The sequence below is a fragment of the Rhinopithecus bieti genome, unplaced genomic scaffold (genome assembly GCF_001698545.2).
Source record: "Rhinopithecus bieti isolate Rb0 unplaced genomic scaffold, ASM169854v2 scaffold_42745, whole genome shotgun sequence".
Lineage (NCBI taxonomy): Eukaryota > Metazoa > Chordata > Mammalia > Primates > Cercopithecidae > Rhinopithecus > Rhinopithecus bieti.
In genome coordinates this window covers 6834524-6853186 of record NW_016819184.1, presented here as the reverse complement: position 1 = coordinate 6853186, position 18663 = coordinate 6834524, and the positions used below count along the sequence as shown (strand labels likewise).

Genomic DNA, 18663 nt, shown 5'->3' with positions numbered 1-18663 from the left:
TCAGTCACTTGTCAAACATGATGTGGATAATTAAGCACAGAGGCAGCCTTCCTCATGTGCCAGAACACTTAGGGTAGGGCTTGGGGGACAGGAGTCAAGTTAAATGGATCTTGCATAAAGAGAAGAAACTAGGAGGGGGACAAGTTGCAGGTATATGGAGCTGTTTTGGTTTTTAGCTCGTGATGAATCTTCTCAGGTAAGGTATTTTAGAAATTCAAAGCAGTGTAGCCATAAAATCTATTTCTTTCACTAACTTAACATTTTACTAGCAGAAATTTACTAAAACACTAATTTGATCTTATTTTCCAAAAAAGAAAAATCAAGGTCATTAGAAAGTCTTATTTTTTATTTATTACAAAAGCAAAGCTTCATTCACAATATGAACTACATACTAGATATAGTTATTTCCGCATTAAACTGCTTTCCAGAATCCCTAAACAATATAGTGTATTTTACAACCGTAATGCAAGTTATGTTTTGCATACAAAATATGTTCTTTACATCAAAGCACATGTTAACAAAAACAAGTTCTAGAAAGCATGTATCCTCTAAGACTAATGAAAACGTTTTTAGCAGGGAATTTTAACAAAAATTAACATTCATTTGATAAATATTTTGTAGAACTTGAAATGAGGATTTTCTCTCTGAGTTATTTTTTGTAGTATTCCCCTTGTTCAGTTTTTGCAGAAGAATGGCAAACACTTATTTCTAAAATGAAATAGCCCTGGAAACACCCAGCGGAATTTTTTCAAAGTAAAAGTCTAGCCTTAACTTGAATTTCAGGAAGTTGTAGCTACACACTACACTAGTAAAATCTGAAATAAAATTATTCCCAGTTAATCTCTTCACAGTTTCTTAAAAAAATATTAGTGGAGATAAATTATCTACCAACTTTAAAAATCTAAACATATGTTCACTGAACAAAAATAAATTTAGTTTCAGAACATTGCCTCTTAACGGCAAAGTACTATAAATAGTGCATGTTAAACTCTTCCCAGCAACTCATTTCTATAAAATATTTGATTAAAAATAAAATGAGAGAAACATTCAATACAGAGGGGAAGACATGAACATCTTTCCAAATACAGAATTTACCTCACAGGAAATTTAAATAAAATCTAAATATTTTAAAATACAATACCAAAAGCCTCTACGGTAGATTTGCCTCAAAATTTTAGTGCATTTAGAGTAACTGTAGCTTCTAACACCTTTGGGATATCAACTGTGCTCTTTAAGTCATAGCAAAATTATAATTTTACATTCTAGTATGTAATTATGAAAAAAATCTTTTCCATATTTAAATTAAAATGCACCTTCACAACATCCATGTTCAGTTGTTAGAAAAAAATGCATTTGACTGAGAATACAGAGTTAATAAGCTGGCTTTAACACGGGAGTTCTCTTTGTTTCATGAAAATTTTCATTTTCTATTTTGGGGTACTGCTTTTATCTGAGGAATAAAATGGGAAAAAATCACCACAAAAGCTTCCAAATGACAACCTGTTTCTTTCTGGCAACTGATAAATACTAAAGCCAAGTTATACACTTGGAAACTACCACAGTAAAAAGGGATCTGAGCAGGCAGTGATTTAAGCAACAATGTAACAGAATTGTAGAATTTTAAAGTACAAGATTTGACAAAGATTCCAGTTTGGAGAAACTGTCCTTGATGCTGCTCTTTAAACAATGCAGTAGCTTAGATCAGATGCTAAACTGCAAGAACTCATTACAGTGGCTTTTTAGCATCTGAAAGGGAAGGCAGAGGATCCATTAACTTGGCACCTGGGGTTTTTGTGGGTACATACTACCAATATTTCCCTTTCATTTACTATTAGAGGTCTTTTTTGGTTAATAGATGCTTAATATTCTCTTTAAGATGCCAATTAGAAGCACATTCAACATATGAACAAAATTAAATATAGAATTTTTGCAAAGTACACAGAAAAGAAACCAAGTTAGTAACAGTATATTTTATTGTTTGACCAAGCTCTCTTCAGAGTATGTGAGTTATTACACAATATAAAAAACAACAGCCTCCTATTCAAAATGAATTACTCTATATTTATTAAGTCTTATTTTTATAAACAAATGTCATATTTATATGCATTTTATAGTCATTTCCACACCTTTTTATCCTTTCTCACTAAAGCAATGATTTAGTTTCTACATAGTTTCGTCACTCTATATGAAGTCTGGTAAAACTGCAAATAAGAATTACAATTTGAATTCACAGAAAATATTTTAAACGGCTAATTCTGAAGAGGAGACAAGAATCCATTTTGGACATGTTCTCATTTTTGTAAATATGACTTCACTATCACATTTTCTCATGTGTTTCTATACCCACCTTTTCTTGGAAATTATGGGCAATAAATGGATAGAAGGAAGGAAAAGGAATCTTGAGAAATTTGTTTGGAGGCTGCATTTTAATTTTAAGGAGGACTTCACTTTACCTCTTTGGTCATCAATGGAATAGGAAGAATAAGAGATTCTCATTATAGTTATCCACCTCACCTAACAGTAATGATATCAGAATGAAGGATTTAAATGAAAGTCAAACTGAGAGGGGAAAAAGGCGTCTAGCACTCTAGTGTATTTACCTGTGAAAATAAAAATCCAGTGGACAACTGACGTGTTTAGACATTGAATAAACAAGTCATTTTAAATATTAAAAGAGTTTTCAATTTCAAGTCTTAACTGTTTTATATTTCCCCTTGCGGAAAAAAGAAAAATTTGCTAAACTGAAATAGCTTTACTATTATCAGTTGAAATGAAACTACCAATTCAACTTAAGAAATGTGAACTAAGTGGTATTTCAATAAATAGCAATTTTTAAGGCAATTTCTGTACTAAACACTGAAATGAGTAGTAATAAATTCCATTAAAGAAAGTAATTTATTCTACTATTTTGAAATATGGCAGAAATAACATCCAGTTCAATGTATATTGAAACATCAAAAGTATGGATAAGCCTTTTGAAGTTTTTATGGACCACAAATGTGAGAAATTCAAATGAACATCTTGTAATATTATGACTGCACTCCAGTTATCCAATGTCGAAAGGAAAAGAGACACCGATGTGTCTAACTGTTCTAATATATAAATGACCCTGACCAGATTTTTATGAAAAAAAGGGAAAATTTTATTCCACTGTCAAATTTATATTCTATAAATATAATGTATAAGCCTTGAATTAGCAGACACTTTATTAGGGATGACCAAAACAAAGAACAAAAAAACCAAACCACAAAACAGCAAAACTAAGTAAAATATGACTATTTTCAATCAATGTTGGTTATGTTGCCCTCTTGCAAAATGACAGGCAAAATCATACTTGTTTTTACATTTGCATCCACATATATTACACTGAAAAGGATTTTCATACCCATGACATCCCATATGAATAGTGTAAAGGATGTTGTCTGCAAAGTACATATCACAGTGCTGGCAGTGGTGCAGAAGCTGAGGGTCCTGGACCGGCAGGGCTGGGGCTGGGGTGCTTGGCTGGCTGTTTCCTATGCTGGGAGTGCTCGTGTGGGCACTTGGCTCACTGCTTGGACCTGCCACTGGACTATAGTTCCTTTGACTATGGGATGGCCGAGGTTCTGGGCTTGTGGGAGAGGAGCTCTGAGGAATACTTGCTGATACGGCAGAAACTACTGCTTGGGTGGAGGGCTGCTGAATCATGAAAGGCTTTTCATCAGGGCAGGGAACTACATCAGGGGATGCAGGGTTTTGGTTTTCAGGTGGCAAACTGGACAACTGCCCTGCTAGAGTAGAGAGCTGATTCAAAGGGTTGTCAACCATGAGTTCCTGGGGGTCCCTTGGAAGGCCACCAGTTGGTGTGGTTTTTGCCATACTTTCATAGGAGTCAGTCTGGATATTTGGGATTTCGTGGGTAAAATCATTAAGGTAGTCTGGTTTCTGAACCACCATGGAAGGTGGACTTAAGTTGATTAGTGCTCTTCTGCTATAGCCTAGATTGCTTGTTTTCTTCTGTAAAACCCCCCACATTTTCTTGCTGCTTAGGGAAGACCTAGTACCTTTAATTGGTACCATTTTATGCTTGCGCCTTCGATGATGGGACAAGTTACTTCGATCACTGCAGCGGAAGGAACATAATTCGCATTTGTATGGTTTTTCTCCAGTATGAGAACGCATATGGGCTTCCAGATGACGCTCATAAGCAGATGCAAATGGACAAAGATGACATCGATGAGGTTTTTCACCTGTTTCAAAAGAAAAATGATGGAGAAACTACAAGAGTAGTTCATTTACGGAAAGTTTGCTTGTCCATTCATTGGACAACTGGAAATTGATCAAAAAGAAAAATGCTTTCAGAGAAAGTCATATTTGCATAGCATATGAGATTGTTAAAATTTGTAAATAAACCCACAAACAGAAATAAAACTTAAGAACTCATCAGCAACAACTTGAGATAAGCATTGATGTTATATTAGTCAATACAGTATAAAAACTGTTATGGCTTCAAATGCATTTAGAGAGAAGAAACAGCACAACTGAAATATTTCTAGTAATAGTCTTACATGATGAGTTTATCAAAAGTATGTCTGAGTTATATGTTCATGTATACATTTATATACAAACACAGTCACACACATACACACATATGCATACCCTTTCCTCACAGAAAAAATATACAAAAAGCTTTTTTAAAAGTCCTTATATGAAATAGAAAGCTCAGAATTGAAATGGGCTTGCTAGTCTGAGTTATGCAAAGCATCCCTTCAAAATTGCTAGTGCTTCTCCTCCATCTTCCTACTCTTCAGCTGCCAGAAGGAATAATTATAGTTAATGTTGTTAACTGAAGACTGCCCAATTATGTGAAATAAACATTTGGAATATGAGATGTAGAGTCATTCATCTAATAAGTATGTGTCACATGCCCTCCTAGGCTCTGGTGGTACAAAGATGGTCCTGTCACAGTCCCTGTCCTCAAGAGGCTCTCAGGCCACGATGATGTGATGAATGAGCACAGGATGCATGAAGCACACAGGAAGGACGTCTGACCTGGTCTTGGGCAGGGGCAGATGTAGTTGGGAAAGTTTCTCAGAAGGGACAGCTAAAGTGAGATCTGGGATTAGCAGTACCATCTGCAACTGTATACTTTCTGAAACTTTTCCCCCTTTCGGCAACTGGGCAACTGAAATGTAATAGGATAAAGATTAAAACATTTTATCACATCGCAGTGCTTTAGCATTATTCCTTCCCAATCTGAGAGGCAGACAGATGTTGAGAGATTATTTGTATCAAGAGGGAAACATGGCTAAGGAAGGAGAGGATCTAAAAAGGGCTTCACTTCTGACCTGTTTGTATGTTGTTATGTTGTTGCTTTGTAAAAATGGAGTAACTTTCCCATTTATTCGAACTTTACATAAACCTTCATTTTTGAATATTAAAACTATTTCTATGACAAACCAACCTGCCCCCCTTGGCCCCTCTCCTACCCTCACAGAAATGCTTTTTCCAGCTGTCTTTCCATTACCTGTGTGGATTCTGATGTGTTCAATAAGCCGGGCTGTTCCTTTGCTGGCATAGTTGCAGTACCGACACTTGAGCTTCCCATCAAAGGTCCTTTCAAACCCGTCTACTAACATTCCTGAGTTTTCATCCAGGGAAACTTCAACAGATGGGTGATCAAGTCCATTTTGATCACCATCTGTTCCAGCTATAAACAAAGTACAGCAAAAGAAATTATGCATCTCAGAATCAACTCAATTTAGGATTTCAGTTTTAAGTGGTTGAAAAATCTTATAAATTGACAGTTCATTTCCCACAAAAGTTAAATCCATTTTATAACAGACTTTCTGAACTGAGGCTAATTTTATAAAACAACAGTAATACATTCTGTTATTATATTCTGAGAACCTTTGGGGGATCTCAAATTATTTACACAAGGCCAGTGCGGTGGCTCATACCTGTAATCCCAGAACTTTAGGAGGCAGAGGTGGGGGGATAGCTTGAGGCCAGGAGTTACAGACCAGCCTAGCCAACATGGCAAAACCCTGTCTCTACTTAAAAGAAAAAAAAAAATTAGCTGGGCATGGCGGTGCGCACCTGCAGTCCCAGCTACTCAGGAGGCTGAGACATGAGAATCACTGGAATCCAGGAGGCAGAGGTTGCAGTGAACCAAGATTGCGCCACTGTACTCCAGCCTGGGCGACAGAGCAAGACTCTGTCTCAAAAGAAAGAAAACAAAATTACTTACACACACATTGTATTCGTCCTTAACATGTTTTTGAAGAAGAGAACAGGTGAGGAGGAAGGGGAATAAAGAGATTCACTGGAGAGTGATGGCATAGTTACACACAGGCGTTTAGCACCCTGGCTATTTCTACAACTGTAACTGGCAAAGAATCTCCAAAACCCTAACTCTGTTTTAGTCTGAAGCAGTGAATAAGTTGACCACATCCCACTGTTTATACGAGCGTTCTAGATCTCCGTTCCATTTAGGATCTTAAAATTCTAATTAAGCACATAAAGGAAACTATGGTCCCTGATACCTCTGAAGGTTAGGGTGTTAAGAATCTCAGAGATAAAAGATGTTTGGCTGTTGGCTTTTAAGGTAATCTGACTACTTTTTTGTAGAAAGAAACTGAAGAGACCTGGTGCTCACAATCAGAAAATCAGCAATTGGCTGGGACTACAACCCTGGTCTCTTGAATCCTGTCTGGAAATCTGCGTGTTAGGAAGGAAATTTCCATTCCTACAGCTTCAAAGGAAAAGGTCTACTCCATCTCAGGAGGTAACAGTGCTGGCATGCACAATTCAAGCTCCCTGCTTCACGGGTTCCTCACTCCTCACGAGGAGAAGTGATTCTGCTGGTTGAGACGAGATCAATATACAAGAGGGCAACACTGCGTTAGAGGACAAGGCTCAGTGTCTCCCTCTCTCCCACTGCTTTCCCAAGCCAGTCACCATCACATTTTAATGTGTATATGAATTACTTGGGGGATCTTATGAAAACACAGATTATAATTCAGTAGATCTGGGGTGGTGTCTGGTGTTTTGTATTTCTAACAAGCTCCCAGGTGATGCCTGGTCCCTGCTGCCAGTCCCTGGATTATAAGGCCCTACCCAGACTATCTAGGTCAGGGGGTCAGCAAACTTTTTCTATAGGCATGAGATAGTAAATATTTCAGGCTTTGTGGGCCATATGGTCTCTAATACAACTACTCAACTCTGCTGTTTTAGCACAACAAACAAACAAAAAAAGCTATAGAAAATATATAAACAAATGCGCATATCTGTGTTCCAATTAAATTTTATGTGTACTCAAGTTTGAAATTCACAGAATTTTAATATATCATTACATTATTCTTCTTTTGACACTTTTAAAACCATCTTTAAATGTAAAACCATTCTCAGCTTGCAGGCCTTACAAAACAGCAGTCCAGACGGGGGCCCACAGGCTATAGTTTGCTGATCTCCGAGCTAGGTTAGGAATAAATTCCAGTTTTTTGTGGCAAGCAAATTAGACAAAATTTACCTCTAGCAAGCTCAAGGAGGTTACCACTTTCTCTATTTTCGTTTCTCTTCTTGGATAGGTAAATATGGTCAGCTCTTTCTTCATTTTAAGAGAGAAGAAACTGAAACCCCTATTTTGGTCTCAGGTCGAATCCAGATTTCCTGATGGCCTAATCGTTTGTATAGTGAAGCTGATGTTCCGGTCCCCTTTGGGTTCCTTGTGTCTAATGCTAGCTCATAAAAACTGGAGGACAGGAAGGGTATTTGGAGCCCCTAACCTTCCAACAAGGCCATAATGCATCTCCAGACCATGTTAAGCACTCTCCAGCAGAAGTCTGATATGTTTTAAAAAGGGGGAAAAATGCCCTGTATCTTTCTAGAAAAAAACAGAATGATTCACATTAATGCACAGTGGCCTTTACAGTAACAGCTACACACAATCATAGTAGTGTATAAAAAGTGAATTATTTAGTAGTATTAAAATGAGTCTACCTCCCTGAAGAGCCTCTGCTTCTTTGTCCCCACTAACTGATCCAGAAATCATGTTCACATGATGGGTCTGCTGAGTCAGGTATTCCTGAAAATCTTTCACGAAGTCCAAAGGCTCTGGTTTTTTTTCACCCATCTTTGCTTTTTTAACGTTTACAGTCTGTTATACCTAGAAAACAAAACTGAAATAATTTTACACTATTTAGGGAGATCTAGTACATAGTAAACAAATGACAAAGACTATTTTGTGCAAGACACTATACAAAGCAAGAGAAAACACAGTGCCTGCCTTTTAGTATCTTATAATCTTCCTGGTGAACTAAAGATGACATACACAAAATGGCAAAAAAATCAATATATTTAATAATTAAATATAAATAGGGATTCAAACTTAGTCATAGAGGATGGGAAGAAATTTCAAAGGCAGAAAAAAACAAAACAAGTTCAGATTAAAGAAATAAGAACACAAGCAGAAATCATCGATGAAGAAGACAATAAAGAAACCAAGCAGGCCGGAGACCAATATAGGGAGAACTTGTCCCTACAAAAAAAAAAATGTTTTTAATTAGCTGGGTGTGGTGGCACATGCCGATGGTTCCAGCTTCAAAGGAAAAGTCTACTCCATCTCAGGAGGTAACAGTGCTGGCATGCACAATTCAAGCCCCCTGCTTCACCGGTTCCTCACTCCTCACTAGAAGTGAGGAGGCTGAGGTAGAAGAATTGCTTGGGTCTGAGTGGTCGAGGCTGCAGTGAGCCATGATCGCACTACTGGACTCCATCCTGGTGGACAGAATGAGACCATTTTCTGGATGATGGACATGTTGCTTATCTGTGCTATTCCTATGCAGTTGCTACTAGCCACATATAGCTACAGAGGCACTTGAAATTTGGCTAATACAAATGACCTGAGTTTTTAATTTTATTAATTTAAATAGAAATAGCTGCATGCTGCTAGTGACTACCAGCAAAGGCTCTTAGACATAGTGTTCACATGAATGAGTAGTCTGCAAATAAGTGGTCTAGATGGGGTAGCAGAGTTTTTATGACGGGCCAGATAGTAAATATTTTAGGCCTTTGCAAGCCATGCTCATCTTTACTGCAATTACTCAACTGTCACTGTAAGCAGCCACGGACAACAGACAGCCACAGACAATATGTAAACAAATGGGTGGGGCTATGTTCCAATTAGGCTTTATAAAAACAGGCATTGAGCCAGATTTGACCTACAGGCCTTAGCTTCCCAAACCCCGCTCTAGAAATATCCAAATCACCACTTCTATCTACTACCTATTATCCTATCCACTCCAAGACTAGCAAAAAAAAAGAAAAAGAAAAAGAAAATCCCTGACGCTAGTGTAAAAAGGGAAAGTCTCTTGTGGGTTCTGCAATCACAAGCTGGTCTTCACCAGGTTTATGGCCCAAATTCACCAATAAAATAGCCAAAAAGTTTTCTAGTAAGAGTAAGATGACGAAGTCTAGCACCTGGGAGACAAAAGGTCTTTTCTTCCAGTAAAAACAATTTTTATGCAAATAAGTACAATTCTCTGGTAAATATACCTTATGATAAAATATTCTTTTTCTAAACTCCAACTATTTAACGAATAATTTTCCATCTAAAAAAGCTTCCATCTTTAGTAGCCAGTGGTAGGCATCAAAAAATTACTCACTTTCAACACATATGCTTAACTTTTTCTTGAAGTCTCATACATATACAGAAAAGCACATAAATTAAAAGAGCAGAGCTCAATGAATTGTCACAAAATGAACACATTCATAAAATCAGCAACACAATCAAGAAACAGAAGGCTGCCGGCATCCCAGAAGCCCCCCTGGTGTACCCTTCCAAAGCTAGGACCCTCTGCCCTGACAAGGGTTACAGCCATCCTGACTTCTGACTCTGTAGATTAGTTTTGTCTGTTCTTCAACTTTATGTAAATGGAATCACACACTATGAACCTTTGTCTGATTTCTATCACTCAACGTTATAATTGTAAGATTCATCCATATTGCTGCATGCAACTGAAGTTTGCTCAGATTGACTGCTGGAGTCTGTTGTATGACCGTGCCACAACTAATTGATCTCTTATACTGTTTTTAGATCATCTGGGTAATTTCCAGTAATTGGCTGCTATGAATAAAGTTTCCATGAACATATTACTACATGTTTTTTGATTACATACATTTTTCTGTTCATTGTATAGGAGTGAAACTGCTGGATCAAAGGCATGCATATATTCAGTTTTAGATAATGCCAAATAGGTTTTCAAAGTGATTATAGCAATTTACACTCCCACTAGCAGTAAACAAGAGTTCTGCTGCTCCCCATCCTTCACAATACTTGGGCATTTTTTTGCCTTTTTCGTTTTAGCCGTCCTGGTGGGTGTCTGGTGGTATCACATTAGTTTTAATTTAGATTCCTTGATGGCTAATGAAGATGTAAACTTTTTAATATATGCTAATTAACCACTTAGATACCCTCTGTTGTATAATGTCTGCTCATACCTTTTGCTTATTTTTCTATTGTGTTGTCTTTTTCTAATATGGAAGAATGCTTTATGAGTCCTTTATTAGGATATGTGCATCTTAAGTATCTTCTCCCACTGTGGTTGCCTTTTCATTTTCTTTTCTTTTTTTTTTTTGAGACGGAGTCTGGCTCTGTTGCCCAGGTTGGAGTGCAGTGGCGCGATCTCTGCTCACTGCAAGCTCCGCCTCCCAGGTTCACGCCATTCTCCTGCCTCACCCTCCCAAGTAGCTGGGACTACAGGCGCCCACCACCATGCCAGGCTGATTTTTTTGTATTTTTAGTAGACGGGGTTTCAGCATGTTAGCCAGGAGGGTGTTGATCTCCTGACCTCGTGATCCGCCCGCCTGGGCCTCCTGAAGTGCTGGGATTACAGACGTGAGCCACCGCACCCAGCCTTCACTTTCTTAATGGTAATTTTTGATGAACAAAAGCTCTTAATATAGTACAATTTACCCATTTTTATCCTTTACATTTAGAGTTGTTTGTGTCCTAAATCCTTGCCTACATCTTACTTGAAGATGTTCTCCTATACTTCCTTCTAAATGCTTTTTATTTTACCTTTCATATTTTTATCTGGACTTGAGTTTTGTGTATGGTGGGAGGTAAAAGTCAAAGCACACTTTTTTCCAAAGAGATATCCAACTGTCCCAGCAATGTGTACCTACCAGATGGGCCTTTCTCTACTAAGCTCCAATGTCTCCTTTTTAAATCAAATGGTTATATGTATGTGGTTCTGCTTCTGGATTCTCTATTCTGTTCCACTAGCCTATCTGTCCTTGCAGCCATACCAGATAGTATTAATAATAAGTCTTGCTATCACAGTAATTTAAGTCCCCCAGCTTTGTTTTTCTTCTTCAAGAACAGACTGTTACTGGTCCTTTTCAGCCTGTTTTTAAACCGTAGAACTGTAGGGTTGAGGAATGAGGGTTCCACAAAAGCAGATTTTCCAATTTACAAAATATGACTAACTTTTAAGAATCAAAACTACTTTGACTTAACTAGAAATCTACTGGAAATAGACCAAAATTTGATATACCACTAATATGAGTTATTGTACTTTACAACCACTCAGTAACACAGGGCTGTTTTTGTTTTCCCTGTTTTCTGGCTTCAGACTGATAAATCTTATTTTCATACCTCTTGTCTTCTTCTCTCTTCACATCTAGTCTGTTCTTTATTCCAAATAAATTTAGCCAAATGAGGACTTACAGGTAACTGAATTCTCACTTTTCTTAATTCAATACTTGTGAATCATTCCTTTCCTCCCTTTTTAGAAGCTATGGTAGCTCCAGGAGCTTTTAAAAATTATCAGTAGCCGGGCATGGTGGCTCACGCCTGTAATCCCAGCACTTTGGGAGGCCGAGGCGGGTGGATCACAAGGTCAAGAGATCAAGACCATCCTGGCCAACATGGTGAAACCCCATCTATACTAAAAATACCAAAATAATTAGCCGGGCATAGTGGTGGGCGCCTGTAATCCCTGCTTCTCAGGAGGCTGAGGTAGGAGAATCGCTTGAACCCGGGAGGCAGAGGTTGCAGTAAGCTGAGATCGCACCACTGCACCCCAGCCTGGCGACAGAGCAAGACTGTCAAAAAAAAAAAAAAAAAAAAGAAAAAAATTATTACTGCCAGGCACGGTATCCCAGCATAATCCCAGCACTTTGGGAAGCTGAGGCAGGCAGATCAGAAGGTCAAGAGTTTGAGACCAGCCTGGCCAGCATGATGAAACCCCCGTCTCTACTAAAAATACAAAAAAATTAGCCAGACACAGTGGCAGGCACCTGAAATCCCAGCTACTTGGGAGGCTGAGGCAGGAGAACTGTTTGAACCCAGGAGGCGGAGGCTGCAGTGAGCTGAGATTGTGCCACTGCACTCCAGCCTGGGAGACAGAGCACGACTCCGTCTCAAAAAAAAAAAAAAAAAATTACTACCCCTTTTCAGGTAGAAAAGGCTATTTTTTAGAAAACTGTCTAAAAAGTTGAGGCTACTGAAAGTTTATCCTCTGGACAAATAGAATATAGACAACTCTCTATATCCAAAGGTTCTGTTATCTGTTGATTCAACCAACTGCAAAACAAAATTATTTGGAAAAACTGGATGGTTGCATCTATACTGAACATGTACAGACTTTTTTTCTCTTTTTTTTTGAGATGGAGTTTCGTTCTTATTGCCCAGGCTGGAGTGCAATGGCGCAATCTCCGCTCACCGCAACCTCTGCCTCCCAGGTTCAAGCAATTCTCCTGCCTCAGCCTCCAGAGTAGCTGGGATTATAGGTGCCCACTACCACACGTGGCTGATTTTTTGTATTTTTAGTAGGGACGGGGTTTCACCAGACTTTTGGGGGGGTCATAATTCCCTAAACAATACAGTATAACTATTTACATAACATTTACACTGTATTAGGTATTATAAATAATCTAGAGCTTAAAGTATACAAAAGGATGAGACTGTGAGTTATATGCAAATACTACGCCATTTTATATAAAGAACTGGAGCACCCATAAATTTGGTATCTACAGGGGTCCTGGAACTAGTACCTACTGGATACGGAGGTAGAACCATATTTTGGTATTAAGTCAAACTCACTAGCTTTAAGACTGAACAGGGAAGGACCTCTTTCAGCCTTAGTTTCCTAGTTCGTAAAATGGAATCATAATCCAATTTGCAGTACTATCTTAAGTTTTATAGGTAAGTATACATAAAGTATATTGTGACATGTATTGCATATGGTAGGCTATCAGAAAATGGTAGCCATTTTCTAATAATTATTTTGTAGCAAAAAAACCAAATGGTTATGACTTGGATTTTAAAATTCTCACCACCCCTGATTCAGTTATTTGCTTTTTTCTATTGGTTCATCAATGTGGTTGGAGAATATACTGAACATCTATTTGTTTCTTAGTTACAATGAAACAAAGATGTTCCACTTTAGTCTCAAGTAATCCCAATTTGCAATTTTTCAAATCACTTTGCAATTTCTCAAACTCATCTCTGCTTATTTTACTTACAGGCCACCTCTTTAAATCACTTGCTTTAGTCTGGCTCAGTTTTCTGAATCTTAAGAATTATTGTTGGCTTTTGAACACATTTGTTTCAGTTGTTTTCTTCCCCATCTTATCACCTTTATTTGAACTAGTTCTCAGTTTCTTTATCATTGTGTTACTATTTGTTTTGTGACTACAGTTGATTGTGCTGATTATCTGTCCTTTAAGTTTGCTCTTGGTGGGAAAATGTAAGCTAGTCAGCTCCAGTGAAAAAGACTATCAAGAATAAGATCTGGGAAAACACTTTTTTAATTTGTAAAAGCTGTATAGCCCTATAGATTGTCTGTGTTCTAATTATAAAAGCTATAATGAAGAAAGAAATCTCAGTATTTACATTGTAACTTAGCATCACTTCTTGCCAATCAGTTCACATGAAAACTAATATATTTCCCCTGGAAAATGTCTGAATGTACTTTGACAGGCTTCTGGAAGCAAGATAATCCTTACCAAATCTTGATTAGAAAGCATAACATTGCTACAGTACAACATGTGACAGTGCAGTAAAAACACACAAGACTGCCAGAAAGCAAGCAGAAGAAAATGATATTTTTATACATGCATCTCAAGTTTAAGAACACAAATGAGCCTAATTACAGAGGACGGCTGGCATATTTTGACAGTCTTGGCTATTATCACATTGTCACATTATAAACTTCACTGTGTTCCCTGCCATAAATTGTGTGCTGCTTTTCAACCATAATGCATGATAAACTTAAAAAAAAAAAGAATGACTCTGAAATGAGAAGATAACATTGTAACATTGCAAACATGAAGAAAAACTCTTCTTAAAGTAGAATTTTAAATATATTAGTATGCTTTATAAACTTAAACGTCCTGTCATGATTTAAAAATTAAGTGTCATTTCATCCCTAAGCATTTTTGTGCCCACTTGACCTGTATGGCCTCTATCCCATATATCCATATACACAGGGTATGACAGGTGCTCACAAAGCCCCAGTCTACAGTAGACCATATACACAGGGTATGACAGGTACTTACAAAGCCCGAGTCTACAGCAGACCATATACACAGGGTATAACGGGTGCTCGCAAAGCCTGAGTCTACAGTAGACAATATACACAGGGTATGACGGGTGCTCGCAAAGCCCGAGTCTATAGCAGAGACACACATGAATGAAAGGTGCCTAAAGCGAAGTAGAGTCTTGGGCTCAAAACTCAGCTTTCTACATCTCAAGTCAGTATTTCTAAGCACAATAAATTGAAAAATAGTAATAACTCTGAAACTAGGCTGGACATGGTGGCTCATGCCTATAATCCCAGCACTTTCAGAAGCTAAGGTGGGAGGACTGCCTGAGCTCCAAGACCAGTCCAGGCAACATAGCGAGACCTCATCTCTACTTTTTAAAAAGAAAAAAAAAATTCTGCAACTACAAAAGACTTCCTCTTATAGAAAGAAAATAAAGGTTTTCTATCCGAGTCATTTTCCTGTCTTTTAATGTAATTATCATCAGTCTCAGGTCTCAAAGTTTAATCTAGGAATTCCACAAATTAACTGATGCCCAGAGATACCTCTAAGGCACTGATAAATTTTAAAACCTTTGCAAACATAATAAAATATACTTTAGAAAATCCACAAACTATAATTTTTTTAGTGGTATCTTTCCCATACTGGACATGAACTCAATACCTTGGAGTTAGCCAAAAGATTACTTACTTTACACAAAATTTCAATGTGTGATATCATGTCATCTAAACAAGAAATATACTTAAGTATTCTCCAGTATTATTATAGATGTGGCTGGTGTTATTACAACTCAGATGTACTCTTTCTGCTGGTATTGTCATGGACTGAATGTTTATGTCCCTAAAAGCTGATATGTTGAAATTCTAACCCCTAATTTGATGGTATCTGGAGTGGTGTCTTTGAGAGATAATAGGGTTATAAAGGTGAAGTCCTGTAAATGGGATTAGTGCCTTGTGAAGAGATCCCAGAGATCTTGCTTCCTCTCTGCTCTTTGCCATGAGAGGATACAACCAGAAAGCAAGCCCTCCCCAGATACCTGATCTCTTGGCACCTTGATATTAAGATTTCCCAGCCTCCAGAACTGTGAAAAATTTAAGTGTTCGTTTAAACCACCCAGTCTATGGTAATTCGTTATAGCAACCTGAACTAAGATATCTAATCATATCAACCAAAGAGAACAATATTCCCATACTTTATGATGATTATTCCTTATGATATAGCAAAATTCCCAAGTCCTTCCTGTGATTATTCTGATTAAAGTTACGTTGAATTTAGTATGAAATTCCATGGGGTGTAGGTGGTTATCTATATAGAAACTGGCTAGGGTATACCTAAAGTATTATCATGCCAGTAGCATCCCCCAAATTATTATTCAAGGCTCAAAATTAATGCTTTTAGAAAACAACCAGAAGCTATGCAAGCCGGTAGGGGAAAAAGAGGTGTATGATAATTAAGCTTTGATATCCCAAAGGACAGGAAAACCTCTACCTCAAGTAGATAATTTAAGCTAGTTTCTGATCTTCCTTGGTTTCTGATAAAGGATTTATTTTGTATGAAGTCCTCTGATCTTTCTTCTTCAGTCTCATAAATGTAAAGCAGTTGATCAATGCAAGCATGTATACATGCACCCCCCCACCTCTTAACCAGTAGCTAATAATTTAAAACACAGGCACTGAAATGCAAATTAGGAGCCACTCACAACTATGAAACAACCAGAGAAGAGGCTCTCTGACCTATCTTCCTTCTATCTTTTTTATAAACTGTGGGAGAATTTTGAGAACATGATTAGGGAACAGCAGGATATGTTTCCTTCACCTAGCATTCATGAGAAGTCTTACTTCTCATGGGTAGCCATAAGGAAGAATACAGTATTAGCAACTAACTTACTTACATAATAATTTATGGGTTAGGCAGGTCTATACACACAAAGTGATTACAGTTCAATAGATGTGCTTACCCTCCATAGCCTAATAATTATGGTCACTGAGATTTACTCTGCTATAGAACACATATAAACAGTCAACGCTGACAAATAAGGATTGGTTTCTATGGAGTAACATGGGCCTTCAAAAATAATTAGAACATAATTCCTGATTTCAGAACTGTCAAAAATTCTTGAAGGCAAAAAAGGAAATTATGAGGCTCTGAGAAAACAGAAATCAAAATATAAAATAAAATATAAGTAAAACCATGCTGAAAGAAATCAGAAGAGAAATTATACAATCTAACCTTTTCACCCCAAATCAGTTCCTCCTTTTTCTTGCCACTCCAACATTGATGAAATGTAGAGTAATTGAAATTTACTCTGGAGATACAGCAAGCGACTCCAAAAGGCCATGGAGAGAGAATTTCAACTAAAATTGAAAAGCCATACAGAGGTCTGCACAAAAAACAAACAAAAAGCACACCACAAATCAAAACCTTTAAGATAAGAACGTAATTAGCATCTACAGGTTGAATGAGCTAATAACTTATGCCAATCTTATCATTACATTAGCTGAAAAGAAAACGAACTGACAGATAATCAAAGAACAAAGCAGTAGCTTCACTTCAGCAAAAACTCCATAGGATCACCAAAGAATAACTGGTGTGACTATCGTTTTCTCACTGGTGGATTCGTTTTTGGCAAGATTTTTAATGTCTAAATTTAAGTTAAACTTCAGTTTAACGAAATTAAAATTAACTTCATTTAGTCACAGTACATTTCTAAAACGGTCAAGCCTAGGACTGCTGAACAGCTATAGTTGCATAAAAACAATGCATTAGTCCTAAGTAGGGAAATGGGAAAGGGCTTTAAAAAAAAAAAAAAACAAAAAAAATGCACATCCGATAAGGGCATATCTGAATCCCATCCTTTTTATCCTATCACAACACAAAACAGTTACGGTTTTCTGGGAAATATCCTAGACCGCTAGGGGAAAATAACACCAGACATTTCAATTCACTGTAACGAACTCCCATCAATAATAATAACCTCTAGCTATTGTGACAACACGACATAAATCAAAATTAAATTGAATTTTTGAAATTGTTAGTTCCGACGTTTAAGTAGTTTTAAATAAGTTCTGTTCTTTCAAAACTGAATTTCCTCATATCACATAATTTAAGACGCCTTTATTTCTTCTCCCGCTTGTCACACCTCTTTCGGGTTCTGACCAGCACATCAGGGGGACTTTAAGTAGGCCACGTGGTTTGTGTTTGCTAGAACTCGTTTAGCTTCAGATCCAGTAATCGAGCATGCTAGGCTTGGCTACTCGCACTCCACACAGTTTATCCAGAAATCTAAACCCCGAATGAACCCGAATAGTTATTTGCTACAATGTCTTTCTCAAATCTCACATGTTCCTAAAATAAGGGTGCCCATGCAGTAGAGACGAATCCGGGCAGGATCATTAGATAAAATACGAAGTCTTTAAACGTCCTTCACCCAACGAGCAGCCTGGGACCGGCGTCGGGGCGGCAGCCTCACCAGGATTCGGAGCGACATCCTCGCCAGGATTCTAAACACCTAGGAGACCTGCGCCCGCCTGACTCCCTTCGCCCCTGGGACCCCGTGAAGACGCAAACCTCCGGACGCCTCCCGCAGAACCACCTGTCAGAGCCAGGCAGCAATTCCCGCCTCAGAGCCTCCGAGGTCTTGCTCGACGGCGCCGACAGCAGGAGACCCCGCTCCCTCAGGGTTCTCGTGGCCATAGGCGCCGCAGTCCACCGCACTCCGGCTGAGGAGGTCCCAGGCCATCACCTGCCCGCCTACCGACCACGCCCGACCCTCCGCTGAACTCTCGCCGGATCAGCCGGCCCGCGGCGAACCCAGCTCTCGCCTCCGGCCGCTCCTTCTTATCCGCCCTGTCCCGCCGCGTCGCCGCCGTCCGAGCCGGCAGCCTGCTACTTACCTCCTGACAGCTGCATCGAGTAAACCACACCGCCTTGTTCAACGCCGCCGCCGCCGCCGCCGTCTTCGTCACCGTCGCAGTCGCCGCCGCCATCTTTGTTGTGTCTCCGACTCCCTTCCCGCCCCCCTGCCTTGCTCAAGTCTCGCGTGAACAGGATGGAGGGCGGAAACGAGGAGGGGCCTGTTTGTCTCTCTCGGGGTTCCGTAGGCAGCAGTGGGCAGGGATTAAGGGGGGGGTGCGG

General features: G+C 38.6%; 1 protein-coding gene across 7 annotated transcripts; it reads right to left on the bottom strand.

Annotated features, from left to right (window-relative positions):
• Window positions 1-325: 325 nt before the first annotated feature.
• On the bottom strand, window positions 326-18579 carry IKZF5 (IKAROS family zinc finger 5). 7 transcript variants are annotated; one of them, XM_017858656.1, is made up of 5 exons: window positions 18423-18579; window positions 16759-16909; window positions 7981-8159; window positions 5507-5689; window positions 326-4229 (listed from the first exon to the last, which is right to left on the bottom strand). In XM_017858656.1, the coding sequence occupies exons 3-5, from the start codon at window positions 8111-8113 to the stop codon at window positions 3286-3288; spliced, it is 1260 nt and encodes a 419-aa protein (XP_017714145.1). In that variant the 5' UTR covers window positions 8114-8159; window positions 16759-16909; window positions 18423-18579; the 3' UTR covers window positions 326-3285. The 7 variants fall into 7 exon arrangements, with proteins under 7 accessions (XP_017714145.1, XP_017714147.1, XP_017714146.1 ...); XM_017858658.1 differs by having other exon boundaries at window positions 7981-8146; XM_017858657.1 differs by lacking the exon at window positions 18423-18579 and adding an exon at window positions 17869-18409.
• Between the last annotated feature and the right edge of the window lie 84 nt (window positions 18580-18663).